General features: G+C 36.6%; 3 protein-coding genes and 1 pseudogene across 3 annotated transcripts; all 4 read right to left on the bottom strand.

Annotated features, from left to right (window-relative positions):
- Window positions 1-1,031: 1,031 nt before the first annotated feature.
- Window positions 1,032-2,334, bottom strand: LOC149040557 (uncharacterized). Its single transcript, XM_089182479.1, has one exon. The coding sequence runs from the start codon at window positions 2,332-2,334 to the stop codon at window positions 1,420-1,422; it is 915 nt and encodes a 304-aa protein (XP_089038605.1). The 3' UTR covers window positions 1,032-1,419.
- Window positions 2,335-7,524: 5,190 nt separating this feature from the next.
- On the bottom strand, window positions 7,525-9,024 carry LOC149040556 (histamine H2 receptor-like; annotated as a pseudogene).
- Window positions 9,025-12,341: 3,317 nt separating this feature from the next.
- Window positions 12,342-13,871, bottom strand: LOC149040555 (adenosine receptor A3-like). Its single transcript, XM_089182478.1, has one exon. It carries the CDS (start codon window positions 13,869-13,871, stop codon window positions 12,963-12,965), a length of 909 nt encoding a protein of 302 aa, XP_089038604.1. The 3' UTR covers window positions 12,342-12,962.
- An 8,288-nt stretch (window positions 13,872-22,159) lies between these two features.
- LOC149040554 (histamine H2 receptor-like) lies at window positions 22,160-23,681 on the bottom strand. Its single transcript, XM_089182477.1, has one exon. It carries the CDS (start codon window positions 23,290-23,292, stop codon window positions 22,387-22,389), a length of 906 nt encoding a protein of 301 aa, XP_089038603.1. The 5' UTR covers window positions 23,293-23,681; the 3' UTR covers window positions 22,160-22,386.
- Between the last annotated feature and the right edge of the window lie 398 nt (window positions 23,682-24,079).

Raw genomic sequence — 24,079 nt, 5'->3', positions numbered from 1 at the left:
TTGGGTAGTCAGTCCTATTTGGGCTGTTGTTATCGGAGGGAAGAACCTTTCCTATTTTTCACCTGGTTCTGTCTCCCACGGGTGGTCAGTCCTACTTGGGCTGTTGTTATCTGAAGGCAGAACCTTTCCTTTTTTAATTTGGTTCTATCTCTCTTAGGGTGTTGGTTCATTTTAGACTGTGCGTTTTTATCTTATAACAAACTTATCTTGAGTATGAATCGCGAAATAATAAAATTTACTTGTCTCGATCGTTCATAGTTTTTCCTTTGCAGATTTAATATAACGTAAACCATGTAAAATTGTGATGAAAAAGCCATGTTTGTTTCATTAGAAAAAATAATTATCTTCTTGAGATGACCAACCAACATGAACTGAATCATTTATAGTAAGTGCACGTTCCGTTGACTGGTAATTTTCCGTCGATGATGTGTTTGCTTTGGTGATCTCTGCCCTCAAATCCCATGGATGTTTCGTAAACAAATAAATAACAAATTTAGGAATAAAAAACTCGTCATGAATAGGAACAATAGGTGAGCTAAATTACACCTGTACGTCGTTAATTAAAAGAAAGTTCCGTCTCGAAGTGAACCCAAATCGCCGGCAAAACAGCTTTGTCTGGAGAATTAATACCTGAATATTATATGAATGGAGAGGAATAGTTTCTAGAAACCTTGAATGGAATGTTAAAAGCTTTTGGTGTTTACCGGAGCAGTTATTTCACAGAAGAAAGCAATTTAAGTGGCTGAGAAAACATTTCAAAACTCAAATACGAGGCATTTTTTAAAGTTAGTACTTATGAGTGGTCCACAAAATTCTCACTTTTCCTTTAAAAAACTTCTCTGGTCGATTTTACTTTCTTATATCTGCACTGAACTAGTCATTTTCTTTTATTAAAAATAAACTTCTTCTGTAAACTTGGTTCCTTATTATATTCAGTTCAAGAAATTACCTATCTTAACTCAGGTTATTGATTACAGCTGTGGATGTTATTTCCTAGATCCTAAATTTGAATTTTTAAAAGCTGTCGGTTAGTACCAGAGAATATTTAATTTTAAAGAGGAAAAGTGACCCAGGCGACAAAACTTTTGGAAATAGAATAACACGGTGACATTTATTTCTTTAGATTAATAGGTGCATTTTTACTTAATTTAAGAGTAACTCCAAAGGGAAAAGAAAGTATTATCTCCTCATAATGATTCCGATTTTTTTATACTGGTTAGTTGAAGAATCCTCAATGATTTTTTTTTCGTTCCACTCAACGCATCGCGTTTCATTTTTTATCATTTAGATGTTTGTACCGTTTCTATCCTTAGTCTACTCTCATATCACCAAAAAATGAAATGGAAATGCATGTTGCTCGGCTAAGAAGTTAAAGCTATTTGAAAGAAAAATTTTATATGTAGTTTTCCTACCATCAATCTACGCTCTCCTAAGGTTGCGAAGAGGCAGGTTTGCTGGGGCGATACGAGAAAGGTCTGGGACCCTGCAAACTAGCTGTGATAAACCCTCTATGAATCCTGGCATCCGAAGAGCGTAAATTATAGGATTTACAAGTGAGTTGGCTGAGAAAAGAACTACCACAGCCATATCAATATGAAAATGATGCATCTTAAAACAAGCGGAGGAAAGGTGAATACATGTTACATACACGATTGTCCCTGGTAGAAGACAAAGTAACGATGCAAGTGAGACGATAAGCGCAGTACCCGTCAGTTTGCTTTCTCTTCTGGACCTAGAATGGATTTGAGGATGACGACTACATCGTACTTTGATAACAATGAGGATGTAAGATACACAGATAACAAATAGAGAAACTGCATAAAAAAGGTTATACAAGTATGTATTAAGTTCAGCTGGATCAGCAATTTCCCATAAAAAAATTTGAGCGGCTTCTCTAACGATAGGTATTAACCAAATGACAATAATTATAGCTCTATAAACCCATTTCCTCACAAAGCGATGCCTGAATGGACAAAATGTTGCGTGTAACCTCTCTAAGGAAATAGCAATAAGATTTGTAAGGGAAGTAAAATAGAATAAATGTAGAAATACAAGAGATAAACGATTGGACCAAATAGTCTCTCGTCTGTAATTCCATAGAGAACAATACCACTCCATTTTTCTTTTAATCTGCAGCGGCCCACAGACTGCGCCCACTAAGAGATCGACAATCGTCAGATGGATGATCAAATATGTACTCTGCCGCTGTAGCTGACGCTTCTTCTTCGCAAAAACAACAATGGTGATGATATTAAGGATGACAATGGCCAGACATTCGATGATGTGGACCACAAACCATGGAATGCATTGCAAAGTTGAGGAGAAAGGCTGCATTTTCTCCGAGCTCTGTTAGCTGCCATAAAAATAGTAGAAAACAGTTCAATTAAAGATAACATGAAATATGACTTCAATATTCTCAATAAAGATATATGTCAAATATTGCTTTTTACGCTTCTTTAACGTGCTTTGAAAAACTTAGTTTCGTCCATTGACTTAAACTGATCCTCATGTTTCTTTATGCGAGATTCATATCCGGAAATTTAATCACTCAGCCTGTTCCCTTTTTTCCATTTTGAAAAAGACGAATATAATAATATAGAACTTTTTCGATGTTCACTGAATAAGCTGAAAGCTTTGCCACTAGTGATCTCAATTGCTTGAAGGAAATTTATAGCCTCCAAAGACAGATGGCAACAAACAATTTAGAGATCTTCCGGAAATATAGCAGAAAGACCTCGTAGAAAGACCTACTCCTCTTCTCGGTACCGCTATTAAGAAATATGGTTATTGTTGCTGCCGCCTTGAAAATTTCAAAGACAAATTAACCGTAGGTACGGTGAAATGTAACGAACATTTTTAAAAGCAAAAGCATCTCTTATGTTTTATTTTCTACCTCCAGAAGTTTAATCATAATCTTTTCTCGCTTCGGGTAAATTTCTTCCTTTGTCAATATCATAAGCAACAAGCTAGAGAAAGATATCTTTTTCGTCGCGTTACGATTATTAAGATCATCAATGACACATTTCCGTCCATATTGATTCAGTTTTCCTCATCTCATCGAAGGCAAAATTTGCAATCGAATCTTAAGAATATTTTGAACTTACCTCACTGATAACGAAAGTGTTTTTATCCTTTCAACGAATTGAGTTTGAGTCAAATGCAGAAAGGGCGGTTTTCAAATAGAAAAGAGAGTAGCATGCTGAGGAAGAGTGCAATGCAGACTAAACTTATCACTTTTAGAAGTCCAATTTAGTTTTTTCCGAGTGATTGACAGATAATAGCTGAAAGGAAAATGGCATTTTTAGTGCAGCTAAACAAAAATTACAGATAGAGGCATCCGCCCATAACCTCGGCGATTGTTATTGTGATTAACGTCCTGTCTGGAGGCAAATCCACCCACAAAACAGCTGAATAGAGAATCAACATTAGCACATCAAACGAGTGGAAATAAATAGTTTCAAAATCCTTGAATGATGGTTTGAAAGCTTTTGGTTTTTACGGGAAAAATTATATCATTGAAGCAGAAGAAAGGGAGGTAATTAAGCATCATCATTTAAAGGCATCAAAATAAACAATCTAACATTTTAAAAACTTTTCCACATGCTATTATACGATAGTAAAGATGGCAAGAGGAGATCAAGTCCTCTCTTGAACATGATAAATGTTGTACTCGGTAATGAAACAGGAAGATCTTTTCATCGTCTCGTCAAGAACGTGTAACGAAGGAACAAGCTTTTCGCAAGGTCTGAAAATCCTCAACCGTTTCATAAGCATTAAAAGAAGGAAACAAAACCAAAATTCTCAAATTTTCCACAGTTTTACAGAAGATTTTCCATAACTCCTCTCCACCCATTTTAACTCGCTTTACCTCCTCTTCCGAAAACTAGAGTTTGTGAACGAATTAAATTTTACTAACATACCTCACTGATAACGAAGTACTTCGTATCCTCTAAAAAGTAAGTTAGAGCCAAATTTGACCACAGGCGCTTTTCAGAATGAATAAGAAAACAACAAGCTAAGGAATAGAGATAGAAAATAAACACACCACTATCAAGAGTCGAAATTAGCTTTCAAAATGTCTGACATATGATATCTAACCCTAGGATGACGGAAGACGTTTTGAGTGCAGCTGAACAGGAACGACAGGTAAGCTGTAACTGGCCGAGAAAACACAATGAATAAGAAAAAAAAAAGCTAAGGAATAGAGATAGAAAATAAACACACCACTATCAAGAGTCGAAATTAGCTTTCAAAATGTCTGACATATGATATCTAACCCTAGGATGACGGAAGACGTTTTGACGTTTTTCATTTCTTATGTTGAGACTGAACTAATAATTTTCTTTTATTAAAAATAAACTTATTTAGAAAATATGCTTTGGATTATATTTCCGATGAAGTATTCGCAAGATAACTGCGTAGATGTTTTATGAACAGAAATCTTTAAAGCGATGGTAAACACTGTGCATGATAAGATTTTATTGGAAACCAAAAAATAAAGTGGAAATGCATGTTGCTCGGCTAATAAGTTAAAGTTATTTAAAAAACAAACTTCATCAATTGTTTTCCTACCATCAATCTACGCTCTCCTAAGGTTACGAAGAGGCAGGTTTGCTGGGGCGATATGAGAAAGGTCTGGGACCCTGCAAACTAGTTGTAATAAACCTTCTCTGAATCCTGGTGTCCGAAGAGAGTAAATTAGAGGATTTACAAGTGAGTTAGCTGAGAAAAGAACTACCACACCTATGTCCTTCACCTTATCATAGTCAAACTGCAGAATGCTCTGGCAGATGAGCTATTTCAAACTTAAGTAATACTCAATGATGACCTTCCCAGACCCTCACAATACATTAATCGAGACACTATGATTACAAATCTCTTTTGATAAAAACTGATCGATCTTCTCGGAGTTGGGTGAGGGGAATATATTGACTTAGACGTCAATAACACTCAGAGTAATTTCGAGAAGTCACTATACCTTTTTCAATTGAAATAGAGTTTAAAATTTAAGGCGGTTGAAGCCGGGATAAAGTTTATTACTTAACTATTTAATTCGCAGAAGTGATCAAGATGAAATAATATCCTTACATTATCTGGCAAAAAGGTAATGAAAATATTCAAGCTTATCAGTTAGAAGTTGTTCATTTGATCTTAAACAAAATTCTCATAACTAAATTTACAAGGAAATGGGCAACAGGTAGAGGGGAGAATTAACAATCAGATCTTGGGAGTTAAAGGGTTAAAGAGCAGAGTGCAAGTGTTAGGATACATGAGTTCCTTTTTTTCTCTTATCTGTCTATTTTTTGTTTTGTTTTGTTTTTTTGCTTTTTCTTTTTCGTTTCTATTAAGTCTCCATAAATGGGTGGATCGCTGATAAAGTGAATATTTCAACCCGAATCAAAAAACACAGCTTTGGAAAAATTACGGTTTACCAGTATACCCTCTGGAATTTTCAGGACCTGATTTTTTCAAAACCATTGCAAAACGTTCTTAGTTTGGGTGCAGTTTAGAGAGAATATCCGGTAACCCGAAAGGGCCACAAGTTTTTTTGGTAGACGAAATTTTTTAACTGATAAATAAGAACTTTTTTTCTCCCCGAAAGGCGAGATTGCAGGGGGCTGTGTGTCAACTCCAGAAGTCATTAATTATGGTGGCTCTTGCGGCAAGGTGTTAGTTGATTCGGATTGGGCCAGTCAGCTTAGATCAGAATTGCAATTTTTATCACAACCAGTTACCAGGATTGTCAGTGACGATAACAACAGAATTCAGTTTCCCCGGCCTGAATGAAATAACAGGGTATTGATTTATGTAACCAGAACCTTTGTGTCACGGCTATTGCAAAAAGAAGCTCGGCTCTTTTCCTCATTTCAGTTCTCCGTCCCTAATTACACTTTGAAATAACGCAAAAACTGATGGCACAAAATCCTTTTTTTGGCAAAACAAATACTCGCTGCTTGAACACATCAAATTCAAACATCCCTCGTACTTTCCAACCATTTATCCGAAATGTTGTTAATTTCCAAAGTGGTACATCGACTTGGGCTATTACACGATTTAAAGTACTTCTAAGGTATTGGGCCGGCTCTGAAAACTAGAATTAATTCCCTAAGAGTGTAATAGGATTAGTACACACACCTCCCTCGGTCAATCAATCACACATAGAGAACCTCAGCAAACGAACACGCAAATGCAAATGCAAGGGATTACACGTGTGAAACACCCCAACGCAAATGCAAATCCAAATGCAAACGCAACCGTCAACGCAAGTGACAAGAACATTTTAATTTTCTTAAACTTGCATTTGTGTTCGTTTCCCACACGTGTGAATCGGCAAAAACTCAATCATTGTCGGTCATCTTGGAAAAATACCTCTACTGCGCTTGCGTATCTATCTTTCCCTGGGTTTGCGTTGGACGTGTGAACTCGCTCGCATTACCATTTGCGTTTACGTTTGCATTTGCATCGCACATGTGAACCAGTCTTCAGATCCTTCGATGGAATGACATACCTATAATAACAGAGCTGAATAAGTTTTCAATCTGGCAATGTTTCTTTTATGTTGAGCCGTCCTGTTTCCATTTCACGACGTTCTACCATTCTCATAAAAAAATGATAAACAACATAAAAGGTCGACGTTTTGGATTCTTTTGCTTTCGCCGGCCAATAAATGGAAGATATTATACGGTGGCGACAAGGTATGAATTCTATGTTCGAGTGGCAAGAACAATATCTAAAGAGTGAGCGCAGTAAACGAGTGAGATATTAATCATGCCACAAGAACATCAAATTCATACCTTTGAGCTACCAAGTAATTTTCTTTTTAATTATATGGACAATAAACATAAGTGGTTGAGATTATAAACCTGACTTTGATTAATTCTTAATTCTTAGTATTAATAGAAACAAAATTCCCGGTGCCCAAATTTTAAAAGTTTTACAAATAACACCGCCAGTTACGCCAAAATATATGTGAACTGGTTTTATAGGCTTAATTAAAATTCGATTACTGACACTGACTAAAATCATCAGATACTTTTATTTTCAGCTTCTCTTCACTACAAACCTTTGAAGGCTGTTCAGCACGGACAGATGAAAAATTGTCCTGTGTTTAGTCCCAACTTTCGAGAAAATCCTTGAAAATCTTAATTTTTTCGTTCTCTTCTTGTTCGGGAAATGCATTTACATCCTCCTCGCTTACACAACGAATCTTGCTAACAATTAATATTCAAAACAACAGACAAAACAACTTCATTCAGCAAAGTTTAAACAGGCTCGAGTTTTGTAGTCATTTGCTTTGCGTAAAGTGCTTTTCAATTAAGCAGCAAAAGCCTTTTTTAGTGTTCACACAGCCTCAGTAACATATGAGGGTCGGGGAGGGGGTGGGAAGGGAGTGGGAGAGTCCCTCTAAATTATTCATCTCAGGTTTGTTAAAAGTCCCATTTATTTTGGTACAAGTCAAGCTATCATACAAATGATCACAACGTCGAGTAAGTTGAGTATACTGTTTTTATTCAAAGGCAAAATTATACTGTATCAATTATCTGTTCGTAAATCACCTGCGTAGTTTTTCTTACTTACTCAAGATTTTAATGGAAACCAGAAAATAAGATGGAAATACATGTTGCTCGGCCAAGAAGTTAAAGTTATTTAGAAACAAACTTCATCAATAGTTTTCCTACCATTTATCTACGCTCTCCTAAGGTTACAAAGTGGCAGATTTGCTGTGGCGTTACGAGAAAGGTCTGGGACCCTGTAAAATAGCTGTAATAAACCTTCTCTGAATCCTGGCATCCGAAGAGCATAAATTATAGGATTAACAAGTGAGTTAGCTAAGAATAGAACTACAACAGCCATATTAATATGAACATTCATGAAATAAGTGAAGGAAAAGCCAAGATATGCTAAATATGTCATAGCTGGTAGAAAACAAAGTAACGACACAAGTGAGACGATAAGCGCAGTACCTGTCAGTTTTCTTTCTCTTCTGGATCTAGAATGGAATTAGGATGACGACTGCATCGTACTTTGATAATAATGAGGAGGATGTAAGATACACAGATAACAAATAGAGAAACTGCATAAAATGGGAGATACAAGTAAGCATTAATTACCTCGAAATAGCCAATTTCCCATAAGAAAATTTGGGCGACTTCTCTAACAATAGCTATTAACCAAATGACAATAATTGTGGCTCTACCAACCCATTTGCTCACAAAGCGATGCCTGAATGGACAAAATGTTGCGTGTAGCCGTTCTAAAGAAATAGCGATGAGATTTGTAAGGGAAGTGAACGAAAATAAATGCACAAATGCAAAAGATATATGACGAGACCAAGTAGTCTCTCGTCTGTACTTCCATTGAGGACAGTCCTTTGACATTCTGTTTTCAATCTGTAGCGGCCCAGAGCTGCGCCCACCAAGAGATCGACTATCGCCTGATAGATGATCAAATATGTACTCCGCCGCTGTAGCTGACGCTTCTTCTTCACAAAGACAACAGTGGTGATGATATTAAGGATGACTATGGCCAGACATTCGATGATGAGGACCACAAGCCATGGAATACACTGCGAAGCTGAATAGAAAGGCTGTATTTTCTCTGAGCTCTGTTAGCTGCTATGAAAATAACAGAAAACAGTGAAATTTGAGATAAAACGAAATATGATTTCAATATTCTCAATAAAGATATATGTCAAATATTGCTTTTCATTTTTTTTATGTGCTTTGACTAAGTTTCGTCTGTTAACTAAAACTGATTCTCGAGCTTTTTTATGCGGATATGAATACACATCATAGCCTATTCCTTTTTTCTCTTTCAATAAAGACGAATTTAATAATAATTATAGAACTTTTTCGATGTTCACTGAATAAGCGGAAAGCTTTGCCACTAGACTAGTGATCTCAATTGCTTGAAGGAAATTTATTGCCTCCAAAAAGCAGATGGCAACAAAGAATCTAGAGATCTTCCGGAAATATAGCAGAAAGATTTAGTAGAAAGACCTACTCCTCTTCTCGATGCCGCCATTAGAAATACTGTGGTTGTTGTTGTTGTTATTGCCTTAAAAAATTTCAAAGACAAATTAACTGTAGGTACGGTGAAATATAACTAACATTTTTAAAAGGAAAAACATCTCTCATGTTTTATTTCCTACACCCAGAAGTTTAGTCATACTCTTTTCTCGCTTCGGATAAATTTCTTCCTTGGTCAATATCATAAGCAACAAACTGGAGAAAGAGATCTTTTTCGTCGTCTTACGATTACTAAATAACATTATCAATAACACGTTTCCGTCCATATTGATTCAGTTTTCCTCATCTCGTCGAAGGCAGAATTTGCAAACCAATTTTAAGAATATTTTGAACTCACCTCACTGATAACGAAAGTGTTACTAACATTTAACGAATTAAGTTTAAGTCAAATGCAGAAAGGGCAGTTTTCACAAAGAAAAGAAAGCAGCATGCTGAGGAAGAGTGCAATGCAGACTAAACTTATCACCATTAGAACTCCAATTTAGTTTTTCCGAATGATTGACAGATAATAGCTGAAAGGAGAGCGGCATTTTTAGTGCAGCTAAGCAAGCATTACAGATAAAAGCATCCGCCTAAACTACGCGATTGTTAGTGTAATTAAAGTCCTGTATCGTGATAAATCCACCTACAAACAACTGAATAAAGAGAATCAACATAAGCACATCAAACGAGTGGAAATAAATAGTTTCTAAAATCCTTGAATGGAGGTTTGAAATCCTTTGGTTTTTTCGGGAGAATTTATATCGCTGAAGCAGAAGTAAGGGAAGTAATTAGAGCGTGTTAATTTGAGAGCAGCTGAACCGAAATTTTGGATAGAAGCATACACCTGTATTGCCTTAATTTGAACTAATTTCAAGATACAAATTTCTCTCGGAGATGAGCTATTTCCTAGATCACGAAGTTGACTTTTTTAAAAGCTGTCGGTCAGTAACTGTAACATTAGAGGGAAAAAATGATCCAGGCGACAAAACTTTACAAAATAATATAACACGGTCACATTTAAGAAGACATCCGTGCAAAAATCAAACAAAAATGACATTTTTATGGCAAGGGTCAAAAATTCAAATTGTCTCAATTTTTGCACACAAGTAGACCTTAGTAAGACAAGAAAGTTTGTGCATCTTTTTTCCTCAAACATGTTTTATTTTCGAGAAAAACGAACTTTTCGCTTTCACCCTCCAGAATCGATGGATCGGGTCATAACAGGTCAAAAACTGAACACTTTCGCTCGCTTCGCATTTCAAAGATATCACATCAGGGGAAATCTATCCAACGTTTGCTCTTTCCTAGACTCTTCGTCATCTGTAAAAAGTAAGTTGTGTAGGAATTAGTTGCGTAGAAGCTTTTAGCAATACGGAAAAGCAACGTGCTCTCTTCCGTTACAAAAAAATGTCGGTGAACAAAACCTCTTTTTCTCACTATGTGCCATTATGCAGAATTCCACCAAATTACGTATGTAAATTTCCGAAGGAATGATCTTCAAAATGACGTAAAGTTTTTTTGGGGCAAATGTTTTCTCGCGACGCAGGAAACTCTTCAAAATAGGACACGAAAGACATAAAATCACGCAATACGTTGATTGCGTGACCAAAGAGTTAAGGAGCATTCCTGCCTTTGAAATTACTCAAAATCGTACAGGAGAACCTTTTCAGAAACAAATAACAAATTGATACCCATTTTTGTTAAATTACTTTGTCTTTTATCATTTGAAGTTTTTTTCTTCAGAGATATTCTGCCATCGTTCTGTCTAGAACGATTAAGCACAAATGCCAGCAACGGTATACGATTAAAAACTTCGCTGGTCTCTCGCATACGAATCTTAAGTTTCTGTCCCATGTTTGACTTGCTTACCCGTGCCTTTTAACTAGCCTACGGTAAACGAAAATCCACAAAAAGTTACCTTACAGAGGCCCTTGCAGGAGTTAAGTGAGGGCTTGCATGACCTAATTTGCATAATTGCGGTAGGAGTCGTCGTGCCCGTGTGACAGAATAATTTGGACCTACGAGTGGGGACGGTCGACGTCATTTAAATAGGCACAAATACGAGGAAAAGAAATAATGCGTCTAGATATCCATTTAGCTCTGACTTTTCCTCAATTTGTACTCGTGTTATTTTTTTTTTCTGCGTGAGTAAAACTATGATGTTTGTTGACTTTTCTATTTAAAAGCGAGACAATTAATTAAACTAACAAAACTTAATAAACATTCCTCCATTCGATTTTTTTCACGTGAAACTAAAAATTATTTCCCGCCCCCTTAAATCGGAAGTCTCGCTTGTGAATGAAATGGAAGCTTCTTGCTCATTAGAACCTCTCCTTTTTTTAATTTGGTTCTATCTCTCTTAGGGTGTTGGTTCATTTTAGACTGTGCGTTTTTATCTTATGACAAACTAATTTTGAGTATGAATCGCGAAATAATTAGATTTACTTGTCTTGATCGTTCATATTTTTTCCTTTTCAGATTTAATATGGCGTAAAACATATAAAATCGTGATGAAAAAGCCATGTTTGTTTCATTAGAAAAATTAGTTCTCTTCTTGAGATGACCAACTAACATGAACTGAATCATTTATAGTAAGTGCACGTTCCGTTAGCTGGTAATTTTCCGTCAATGTTGTGTTTGCCTTGGTGGTGTCTGCTCTCAAATCCCGTGGATGTTTCATTAAAAAAAGCTTTTGGTGTTTGCAGGAGAGGTTATATCACAGAACAAGGCAATTTAAGTGGCTGAGAAAACATTTCAAAACTGAAATACGAGGCATTTTTTAGTGTTCGTACTTATGAATGGTCCAAAAAATTATCTCTGTTCTTTTAAAAAACTTCTCTTATCGATTTTACTTTATCATATCTGCACTGAACTAGTCATTTTCTTTTATTAAAAGTAAACTTCTCCTGTAAACTTGGTTCCTTATTATATTCAGTTCAAGAAATTGCCTAACTTAACTTAGGTTATTAATTACAGCTGTGGATGTTATTTCCAATTAAGTATTCGCAAGATAAATGGGTTGAAGTTTTACGAACGGAAATCTTTAAAGCGGTGATAAAGACCGTGCATCCTACAATGTGGAGTTACATAAAAATTGCGTTGCTGAAAGTTGGTAATAATTTCTTAATTAATGACTTAAATTTCTTACAAGGTAGGTCATAAGTAACGCAAACATACTGGACAAGACTTCAAAGGTGTAATTATAAATTAGACAGTCTTATTGTTTTAAAACTAATACAGTTGTAATCTCATGTCTTGAAATAAAAAATACTTTCATGAGTAAGACATTTATTGACAGACTTGCGTTTCACTGTCCCAGAGGGGGGATCGTAATTAGAGCATGTTAAGTTGAGTGCAGCTGAACCGAAATTTTGGATGGAAGCATACACTTGCTGTATTGAGTTCATTTGGACGAAACTCTCTACTTTATCGTACTTAAACTGCAAAATACTATCGGAGATGAGCCATTTCCTAGATCCTAAAGTTGAATTTTTAAAAGCTGTCGGTTAATACCTGAGAATATGTCATATTAAAGAGGAAAAGTGACGCAGCCGACAAAACTTTTGAAAATAGAATAACACGGTGACATTTATTTCTTTAGATCTATCGGTGCATTTTTACTTAATTTAAGAGTAACTCCAAAGAGAAAAGAAAGTATTCTCTCCTCATAATAATTCCGATTTTTTTGTATTTGAAGATTCCTCGATGTTTTTTTCGTTCCACTCAAAGAAAAACCTAACTGACCGGAAGCTCACTGATCGTTCCACTTATATCGTTGTTTAGTTTTCTAGGTGCATCGCTTTTCATTTTAATCATTCAGATGTTTGTACCGTTTCTATCCTTAGTCTACTCTCATATCACCAAAAAATTAAATGGAAATGCATGTTGCTTGGCTAAGAAGTTAAAGTTATTTAAAAGAAAAATTTCATATATAGTTTTCCTACCATCAATCTACGCTCTCCAAAGGTTGCGAAGTGGCAGGTTTGCTAGGGCGATACGAGGAAGGTCTGGGACCCTGTAAACTAGCTTTAATAAGCCTTCTCTGAATCCTGGCATCCGAAGAGCGTAAATTATAGGATTTACAAGTGAATTAGCTAAGAATAGAACTACCACAGCCATCTTAATATGAAAATACATCATAAAACAAGAAGAGGAAAGGTTAATACATGCTACATACATTGTCCCTGGTAGAAGACAAAGTAAAGATACTAGTGAGACGATAAGCGCAGTACCCGTCAGTTTTCTTTCTCTTTTGGACCTAGAATGGAATTGGGGATGACGACTACATCGAACTTTGATAACAATGAGGATATAAGATACACAGATAACGAATAGAGAAACTGCATAAAATGGGAGATACAAGTAAGCATTAATTACCTCGTAATAACCAATTTCCCATAAGAAAATTTGAGCGACTTCTCTAACAATAGGTATTAACCAAATGACAATAATCATGGCTCTATAAACCCATTTGCTCACAAAGCGATGCCTGAATGGACACAATGTTGCGTGTAGCCGTTCTAAGGAGATGGCAATAAGATTTGTAAGGGAAGTGAAATAGAATAAATGTAGAAATAAAAAAGATAAACGATGAGACCAAAGAGTCTTTCGTCTGTAATTCCATAGAGGACAGAGCCACTCCATTTTTATTTCAATCTGTAGCGGCCCAGAGACTGCGCCCACCAAGAGATCGACTATCGCCAGATGGATGATCAAATATGTAGTCCGCCGCTGAAGCTGACGCTTCTTCTTCACAAAAACAGCAATGGTGATGATATTAAGGATGACAATGGCCAGACATTCGATGATGAGGACCACAAGCCATGGAATACACTGAGAAGCTGAGGAAAAAGGCTCCATTTTCTCCGAGCTCTGTTAGCTGCCATAAAAATAACAGAAAACAGTTCAATTTGAGATAAAATGAATACAAATTCAATATTCTCAATAAAGAAATATGTCAAATATTGCTTTTTACGCTTCCTTAACGTGTTTTGAAAAACTAAGTTTCGTCCATTGACTTAAACTGATCCTCATGTTTCTTTATGCGAGATTCATATCCGGAAATTTAATCATTTAGCCTGTTCCTGCTTTTTATTTCGATAAAAGTGCATTTAATAATATAAAAAGTTTTCGATATTCCCTAAATAAGCGGAAAGCTTGGCCACTAGTGATCTCAATTGCTTGAACGAAATTTAAAGCCTCCAAAAACAGACGGCAACAAAAAATTTAGAGATCTTCTGGAAATAGAGTAGAAAAACTAAGTAGAAAGACCTGCTCCTCTTCTCGGTGTCGCTTTTAGAAATACGGTTGTTGTTGTTATTACCGCCTTGAAAATTTCAAAGACTAATTAACTGTAGATGGGTTGAAATATTAATAACATTTTTAAAAGGAAAAACATCTCTTATATTTTATTTTCTATACCCAGAAAGTTTAATCATTGTCTATTCTCGCTTCCGATAAATTTCTTCCTTTGTCAATATCATAGGCAAAAAAACTAGAGAAAGCGGTCTTTTTCGTCGCGTTACGATCATTAAGAGTATCAATGACATATTTCCGTCCATATTGATTCAGTTTTCCTCATCACATCGAAAGCAGAATTTGCAAACGAATCTTAAGAATATTTTGAACTTAACTCACTGATAACGAAAGTGTTTCTATCCTTCAATGAATTGGGTTTAAGTCAAATGCGGAAAGGGCGGTTTTCAAATGGATTTCAAAAGAATAATCATAAAGTAGACAGTCTGATTTTTTGTTATAATATCACATCTGAAACTATTTACATGAACAAAAAAAATTATCAACAGCCTTGTGTTTCACTGTCTCACAGGCGGGATCATAAAGGAGGTAATAAAGGGGAAAATGATAGGTTAATTCAGTCATCATCGTCGACTATTTTCCGTTCCACTCCAAGCGAAAGAAAATCCTTCGGAAGCCCATTAATCGTTGCGCTTGTATCGTTGCTTAGTTTTCTATAAGCGACAAAATGCAGTGCTTTTCATTTTAATCATTTAGATGTTTGTACCGTTTCTATCCTTAGTTAACTCTTATATGAGTCTTCTCGTCTACGCTCAGCCAGGATTCACAGGCAGGAGTGTATCGCGTAACCAATTTGCAGATCCCAGATCATATAAGAGGGCCTCAATGCGGTTAACCGTGAGCCGAAAGACGGCCAAAGCATTTAGCCTTTAGGCGTGAAAATTGACAAATTTTAACCGTTAGTCGTAAAAAGAGTTAGCCGTAAAAAAATTTTTTTCTGGTGAAAACAATGGAAAGGTGTTAACTGTTTGCCGTAAATTGGCCAAAAATTTTAACCGTTAGCCGTAAAAGCCATCACCTCATTGAAACCCCCGTATAAAAACTTAAAGTCAACATGCAATATTCAAAGCGACGGGTTTTAAGGTGTTTTCGCACCTACAGTCTCTTTTATTTGAGACGACTTTGTCCCGGAGTTTTTGCGTTCATTTACATAGTTTACATAAACGAATCCAAACTCTTGAAGGCTGTATTTTAGACGTTTGGAAATATATACATAATGAAGCAATTCAAGTGAGAGTTAATATTATATTGCCGTACTTTCTCTCGAATCGGGGTGGGGAAGCTTGATAAAAAGAGTTATTTAAACCAGAAATGCCGAAGTTTGGAGTACTCTTCCATTGCTTTTGTAAAGTATATTTCCCAGAAGCTACACGCGTGTTTGGAACGTCACAACCGTAGTTAGACTGTAAACATAGACTCTCATCTAAACACTTCTATTGATCACGCACTTCAATTCTTGAAAACTGCAGGAGTCTTACATCTGTTTGCCAATCAATCCAAAACGTAGACATCATAAACCCAGTTGCCCATAAAACGAATCCTATGGACGGAATGTTTCTTGAAGCCTTTCTTGTGAAATATACAATAGGATTTTAATTTCGGCAAGATAATTTGCTCTTTTTAAAAACATTGATCTTCTTTGTACTGAAGTAGCTGATCTAATACACTGAACTATAAGACTCGTATATTGATGGCTTTGTTAGAAATCCCTCATTTAAACAAATCAGCCATTTTGAAACTTAAGACTCTCAATTTGTATTTGTTTGCGATGGCTAAATGTTCTGCCTCGTTTAATGATTTTTCCCTCTTGTTTTCTACCAAACGCAATAAAACGCAACGATAAAGTGGTCGAAAAAATCTCTTGACATCAAGAGATGAAAAACGGTCGCAAATTACAAACTTAAAAAATATCGTTTTACTGCGGTAGTTAGCTGTTCGTAATAAAACAATTTGATAAGAGGTCGTCTGCCCATGAGGCAGGATAACTCGAATTGCATCGGCATGAAACCTGTTTTTAAAAAAATCGTAATATAAAAACCGCCGTCAATATTATACCGAAAGCAAACTTAAATATTTACCGGCTTGGAACCTTAATAGCGAGTCTATAATAATTTTACTAGTAGTTTCGCCATTCGTCTTTTTCTTTATTTTGTCCTCTCATGCTTTTGTGAAGCTAGACCCCGATGTTCTAGATCCCTAATGTAACTTTGAGAGGCCTACCCCAACGCAAATGCAAATGCAAACGCAAGCGTCAACGCAAGAAATAAAATAGAGAATAACACATGATAATACATGGGCGCGCTTACATATGGAATTTCTCTTCGAGTGTTTGACTCGACAACTCACGAGTGAGCGCAGCGAACGAGTGAGATGTCGAGTTGAACACGAGAAGAGAAATTTCATATCTACAAGCAACCATGTATTATGTTTTTCATATAAACACAATAGCCCTTTACTGACAAGAAAAGTCGACTCTATTAATGAATGAAAATAAAAAGATCGACAATCCCCGAATACAAATTGTAAAGTGCATTGGCGCACTCAATATGAAAACATGCGTTGAATCACAACAAAAACAATGGGCCTAATATTCAATATAAAAAATTCTCAGGTATTGAATTGGTCCTTACCGGCGGAAGAAATCATTCAGGTAAACGGCCATAATCGGCCTATGGCAAATCTTCCAGTTGTCGATTTTCTTTCTCAGCCGCGAGAAATGCCATTACTAAAGCCACTAAATACGTAACTTTCGGTTTTTCATTTCGTATTCTGATATTTTTCCTTTCTAAGAAAGTTTCAACGTCACTGTCTGTAAGCGTCGATACGGATATTTCAGTTTTCCTGCAGCCATAATTGGAAAATATTCCGACAAACGGCCTTGGATTGAGAATGGTGAGGGCTTTGCCGTTCTTTCTTCAACCTGACCGAGCGGCGCGAAAGGCGTGTAACGTGTCAGCAGCTGATTAGCGATATCAAACACACTTTCCTCAGGGCTGGAAATCTTTGTATAACACAGGAGTTTGTATGATGAAACATTTTCATTTTCTGGAGTTTGTATTTGCGTTCGCTTCCCACACGTGTGAATCGGCAGAAGCTCAATCATTGTCGGCCATTTTGGAAAAATACTTCTTGCGCTTGCGTATCTCTCTTTCCTTGCGTTTGCGTTGAACGTGTGAACTCGTTTGCATTTCCATTTGCGTTTGCGTTTGCATTTACATCGCACGTGTGAACCAGTCTTCAGATCCTTAGATAGAACAACATACTTATAATTATAAAGCTGAATGCGTTTTCAATCTGACAATTGGCAATGTTTCTTTTATGTTGAGCCGTTCTGTTTTCATTTCACGACGTTCTACCTTCTCCATAGAGAATTCTAATTAAAAATAAAAGGTCTGCGTTTTAGACTCTTTTGCAAACAAAAAAATAGCCCCTAGCGAGAGTTTACGTGTTCATAAACAGACACGCCTGCTGTGAGTACTCTCTGGTCAATATATAGCGGATATTACACAGTGAAGAGAAGACATTAATTGTATGTTCGAGTGGCCAGATCAGTATCAAACGAGTGAGCGCAGCAAACGAGTGAGGTATTAATCAAATGAACATAGGGGGTAACTTTCTAAAGAAACTGCGGTGCTGCGTCGGTGGGAGAGTATAACAGGGTAATTAAGTGTTATCAACTGGGTTGAAAACGTAAATTGGCCACCGTATAAAGAGAGTAAGGGTTGACATTTCGAGCGTTAGTCCTTTGTCATAACGATTGAAGGAATTGTGGGTTTTGTGCAGGTTCATATGCAGAAAATGGAGCCACGCTATTGGTGAGAATATGGTGACGAGAAAACAAGAATAAATTAATTGAATGAAAAGCGCTAGCGCTTGTTGATACCATGAGGATTAAGAATGCCGATTTGGAAGATAAATTTTTGTTCTAGAGTTTTGTGGCTTTCCGAAATGCCTAGATGTAGGGAAAGACCGCAAACTGCCATGTGCTGTTTAGAATGATTAGGGAGACTGAAGTGTATTGCGACTGGTTTGGATGCGTCCTTGTCATTTCTTTCTACGTCGCGAAGGTGTTCTCGGAATCGGTCACCTAATGTATAACTTTTTGTAATGAGTGCAAGTTATGCAGTAAATGACATTGGCTGAGGTGCACATAAGAGATCTTAATGGATCTCTTGGGTCCCGAAATTTTACCTACGTTATGAATGAAAGGACAAGTTTTGCATCGTGAGCGAACGCATTTGAAAGTTCCAGGTTGGTCATTGGTTTGAAATGAACTTCAGACCGAAAAGTTGCCAATGTTTTTGTCACATTTGAATGAAATTAGTGGAGGTTGTGACAAGATATTAACAATCTCTGAATCGTTTTGGAGTAATTTAAAGCTTATAAGATCACTCATCACTGATCATTACAAACCTTTGAAGGCTGTTCAGCACGGACAGATGAAAAATTGACCTGTGTTTAGTCGCAACTTTCGATAAATTCCTTGAAAATCTTGGTTTTCTCGTTCCCTTGTTGTTCGGGAAATACATCTACATCTTCCCCGCTTACCACAACGAATCTTGCTGTCAATTAATATTCCAAACAACAAACAAACCAAGTTCATTCAGCAAAGTTCAAACAGGCTCAAGTTTCTTTCTTCTTTCTTTTCAGATAAACCAGTATTTTAAGTCAAATGCAGAAAGGACGGTTTTCAAATAGAAAAGAAGTAGCATGCTGTGGAAGAATGTAATGCAGACTAAACTTATCACTATTGGAACTTCAATTTGGTTTTTCGGAATGATTGACAGATAATAGCTGAAAGGAGAAGGGCATTTTTAGTGCAGCTAAACAAGAATTACAGATAAAAGCATCCGCCTAAACTCCGCGATTCTTCGTGTGATTAAAGTCCTGCATCGTCGTAAATTCACCCACAAAACAAATGAATATAGAGAATCAGCATAAGCTTTTTGTTTTTACGGGAGAAATTATATCATTGAAGCAGAAGTAAGGGAGGTAATTAGAACGTGTTAATTTGAGAGCAGCTAAACCGAAATTTTGGATAGAAGCATACACCTGTATTGCCTTAATTTGAACGAATTTCAAACTGCAAAATACTCTCGGAGATGAGCTATTTCCTAGATCGCAGAGTTGAACTTTTTAAAAGCTGTCGGTTAGTAACTAAGAATATATGACTTAAAGGGAAAAAATGATCCAGTCGACAAAACTTTACAAAATGAAATTACACGGTGACATTTAACTCTTTTGATCTGCCGGTGCATTTGTATTTAACTTAACTCTAACTCCAGTGAAAAAGGGTAGTATTTTCTCCTTATGATGATTCCGATTTTTTGATACTTGCCATTTGAAAACTCGACGTTCTGCCTTTCCCCGCAGCAATAAAAACACCAAATATTTATCATTTGGTTATAGGCTACACAAAGTGGTGTTTCTAATGCCTCTGATGGCAAGAAGCAGCAGTTATGATTTTATTTTTGAAACCCCATCATGTGTTCCTCATTCTATCTAATTTCTCTCTGAGTTATCTGTGCAGTTGCTGGTTAGGTTAATTCAGTCATCTTCCTGGATTATTTGTGGTTCTACTCAAAAGAGAAGGAAAACTGAGCGGAAGCTCACTAATCGTTGCACTTGTATCGTTGCTTAGTTTTCTAGAAGCGAAAAAATGCATTTCTTGTCATTTTAATCATTTAGATATTTGTACCGTTTCTATCTTTAGTCAACTCTCATAAGAGTCTTCTCGTCTACGCTCTGTCAGGATTCAATTCAGAGACTGGAGCGTATAGCGTAACCATTTTGCAAGACCCTAGATCATATAAAATCCAAAGTCAACCCGCGATACTCAAAGCATAGGGTTTTAAGGTGTTCGGTACCTATATAGTCTTTGTTTTGTTTGAGACGATTTTGTCCCGGAGTTTTTGTGTTCGTTTACATAATTTACATAGGCGAATCTAAAGTTTTGAAAGCTGTATTTTAAACGTATGGAAATGTATACATAGTGAGGCAATTCAAGTGAGGACTTATATTTCCGTACTTGCTCTCGAAGGGGGCTAGGGACAGGGTAGCATTAAAGAAGGAGTTGTTTTAAACCGGAAATGCAGAACTATGGAGTACTCTCTCAGTGCACGATTATTCACCCTAGTCGGTTTCGACGAACTTGTGGAAACTCATTTATCTATTTTATGTTTGTTATTGTTTTTCTTGTTTTTATTAAGTCTCCATTAATGGGTGGATCGTTAATAAAGTGAATATTTCAACCCAAATCAATAAACGCAGCTTTGGAAAAAATACGCTTTACCAGTATTTTTCTCCCTGGGAGGCGGGGTTGCAGTGGGCTGTGTGTCAACCTCAGAAGTCATTAACTATGGCGGCTCTTGCGGCAAGGTGTCACTTGATTCGGATTAGGCTAGTTAACTTATATCAGAATTGCAATTTTTATCACAACCAGTTACCAGGATTCCTCAGGGACGATAACAACAGAATTTAGTCTCTTCGGTCTGAATGAAAAGCTGAACCTCTATTTCGCTCCCATTGCAAAAAAAAAGCGCGGCTATCTTCCTCATTTTAGTTATCAGTTCCTAATAATACTTTGAAAGAAAGCAAAAAACTGATAGCACAAAATCTTTTCTAGCAATACAAATACTCGCTGTCTGAACACATCAAATTCAAGCGTCCTTCGAACTTTCCAACCATATATCCGAGATGTTCTTAAGTTCCAAAGTGGCACATTGACTTGGGTTATTACACGATTTGAAGTACGTATAATATTTCTATTGTGCTGCCTCTAAAAAGTTTAATTAATTTCCTAAGAGAGTAATAGGATTAGTACCCACACCTCCCTGTGTCAATCAATCACACCAGGAGACCTCAGCAAAACGCAATTGCAAATGCAAGGAATTGATTGTGTGAACCACCCAACGCAAATGCAAACGCAAACGCGAGCGTCAACCCAAGTAATAAAAACATTTTCATCTTCTTAAGCCAGTATTTGTGTTCGCTTCTCACACATGTGAATCGGCAAAAGCGCAATCATTGTCGGCCATCTTGGAAAAATACTTTTACTGTACTTGTGTATCTCTCTTTCCTTGCATTTACGTAAGACGTGTGAACTCGCTTTCATTTCCATTTGCGTTTGCGTTTCCATTTGTGTCACACGTGTGAACTAGTATTCAGGCCCTTCCGTGAAATAACATACTTATAATTACAGGGCTGCATACGTTTTCACCTGAAAATTGGCAATGTTTTTTATATGATGAGCCGTTTTGTCTTCATTTCATAAAAAATGATAAATAAAATAGAAGATCGACGTTTTGGGACTCTTTTTCTCTCACTGGTAGATAAGCTTAGAATTTTACTCGGTGGCGAGAAGATATCTAGGTTTTCTCGTTCTCATGTTGTTCGGGAAATGCCGATTTACATCTTCGTCGCTTACCTCAATGAATCTTGCTGCCAATCAATATTCCAAACAACAAACAAACCAAGTTCATTCAGCAAAGTTTAAACAGGCCCGAATCGAGTCGTCGTTGCTCAATATCACCACGCCACGTGTTACATACGAAAAATACGCCTCTTGGTTCCTGGATGTGGTGGTCGTATCGATACTACGAGTGTGGACGTCAGTGTTTTATTTCACGGTAAAACACTCCCGTCCATATAAAAACTGTGGTTATTCCAGAGGTTGTAAATACTATTTTTACTTTTTATTCACACATTTTTGAATTGCTTTCCTTTGCGCATAGTGCTCTTCAATAAAACCAAAAAAAATTGTTTTCCGTGTTCAAACAATCAATGTGGGTGGGGAGGGGGTGGGAGAGTCCCTCTGAGTTATTCATCTCGGATTTGTTAAAAATCACATTTATTTTGGTTCAAGTCAAGCTCTTATGCTAATGATCACAATCTTGGGCCTATAAAAAGTTGATTAAACTGTTTCTATTTAAAGGCAAAACTATACTGTATCAATTACCTGTTCCTATACCTCCTCCTCCTCCTCTTTTTTACAAGTGTTAAGATTTCAATAGAAACAAAAACATAAAATGGAAATGCTGGTAGTTTTCTTACTTTTAATCTACGCTCTCCTAAGGTTACGAAGTGGCAGATTTGCTGAGGCGATACGAGAAAGGTCTGGGACCCTGTAAAATAGCTGTAATAAACCTTCTCTGAATCCTGGCATCCGAAGAGCGTAAATTATAGGATTTACAAGTGAGTTAGCGTAAAATAGAACTAGCACAGCCAGATAAATGTGAGCATTCTGGAAATAATTTAAGGAAAGGCCACAACATGCTATATATATTATCGTTGGTAGAAAACAAAGTAACGATACAAGTGAGACGATAAGCGCAGTACCCGTCAGTTTTCTTTCTCTTTTGGACCTAGAATGGAATTGAGGATGACGACTACATCGTACTTTGATAACAACGAGGATGTAAGATACACATATAACAAATAGAGAAACTGCATAAAATGGGAGATAAAAGTAGGTATTAATTACCTCGACATAACCAATTTCCCATGAGAAAATTATAGCGGCTACTCTAACAATAGGTATTAACCAAATGACAATAATTATGGCTCTATAAACCCATTTCCTCACAAAGCGATGCCTGAATGGACAAAATGTTGCGTGTAGCCGTTCTAAGGAAATAGCCATAAGATTTGTAAAGGAAGTGAATAGGAATAGAAGTTGAAATGCAGCGGATAAATACAAAGACCAAATAGTCTCTCGTTTGTACTTCCACAGCGGACAGAACCACGCTATATAGTGTTCAATCTGTAGCGGCCCAGAGACTGCGCCCACTAAAAGATCGACTATCGCCTGATGGATGATCAAATATGTACTCCGCCGCTGTAGCTGCCGCTTCATCTTCACCAAAACCACAATGGTGATGATGTTAAGGATGACAATGGCCAGACATTCGATGATGAGGACCACAAGCCAAGGAATGCACTCTGAAGCTGAAGCGATAGGATGCATTTTCTCTGAGCTCTGTTGACTGCTATAAAAATAACAGAAAACAGTTCAATTAGATGTAAAATGAAATACGAATTCAATATTCTCAATAAAGAAATAAGTCAATTATTGCTTCATATTTTTGAACGTGTTTTGACCAACTAAGTTTCGTCTGCTAACTTAAACTGATCCTCGTGTTTTTTTATGCGAGATTCATATCCGGAAATTTAATCATTCAGCCTATTCATTTATTTTTCTTTTGAAAAAGACGAATATAATAATATAAAACGTTTTCGATGTTCACTGAATAAGTGGAAAGCTTTGCCACTAGTGATCTCAATTGCTTGAAGGAAATTTATAGCCTCCAAAGGCAGATGGCAACAAACAATTGAGAGATCTTCCGGAAATATTGTAGAAAGACTTAATAGAAAGACCCGCTCCTCTTCTCGGTGCCGCTATTAGAAATACGGTTATTGTTGCTACCGCCTTGAAAATTTCAAGACAAATTAACCGTAGGTACGGTGAAATGTAACGAGCATTTTTAAAAGCAAAAGCATCTCTTATTTTTTGTTTTCTACACCCAGAAGTTTAGTCATGGTCTTTCCCGGTTCGGATAAATTTCTTCCTTTGTCAATATCATAAGCAACAAGCTAGAGAAAGATATCTTTTTCGTCGCGTTACGATTATTAAGATTATCAATGACACATTTCCGTCCATATTGATTCAGTTTTCCTCATCTCATCGAAGGCAGAATTTGCAAATGAATCTTAAGAATATTTTGAACTTACCTCAATGATAACGAAAGTGTTTT

The sequence above is a fragment of the Pocillopora damicornis genome, chromosome 9, assembly GCF_964200805.1.
Source record: "Pocillopora damicornis chromosome 9, jaPocDami1.2, whole genome shotgun sequence".
Classification (NCBI taxonomy): Eukaryota; Metazoa; Cnidaria; class Anthozoa; order Scleractinia; family Pocilloporidae; genus Pocillopora; species Pocillopora damicornis.
This window is presented reverse-complemented; position numbering and strand designations above follow the sequence as displayed.

Excerpts from the sequence above, each read along its gene's own strand:
- LOC149040557 (XM_089182479.1), bottom strand. The coding sequence starts at position 2,334 with ATGCAGCCTTTCTCCTCAACTTTGCAATGCATTCCATGGTTTGTGGTC.
- LOC149040555 (XM_089182478.1), bottom strand. The coding sequence starts at position 13,871 with ATGGAGCCTTTTTCCTCAGCTTCTCAGTGTATTCCATGGCTTGTGGTC.
- LOC149040554 (XM_089182477.1), bottom strand. The coding sequence starts at position 23,292 with ATGCATCCTATCGCTTCAGCTTCAGAGTGCATTCCTTGGCTTGTGGTC.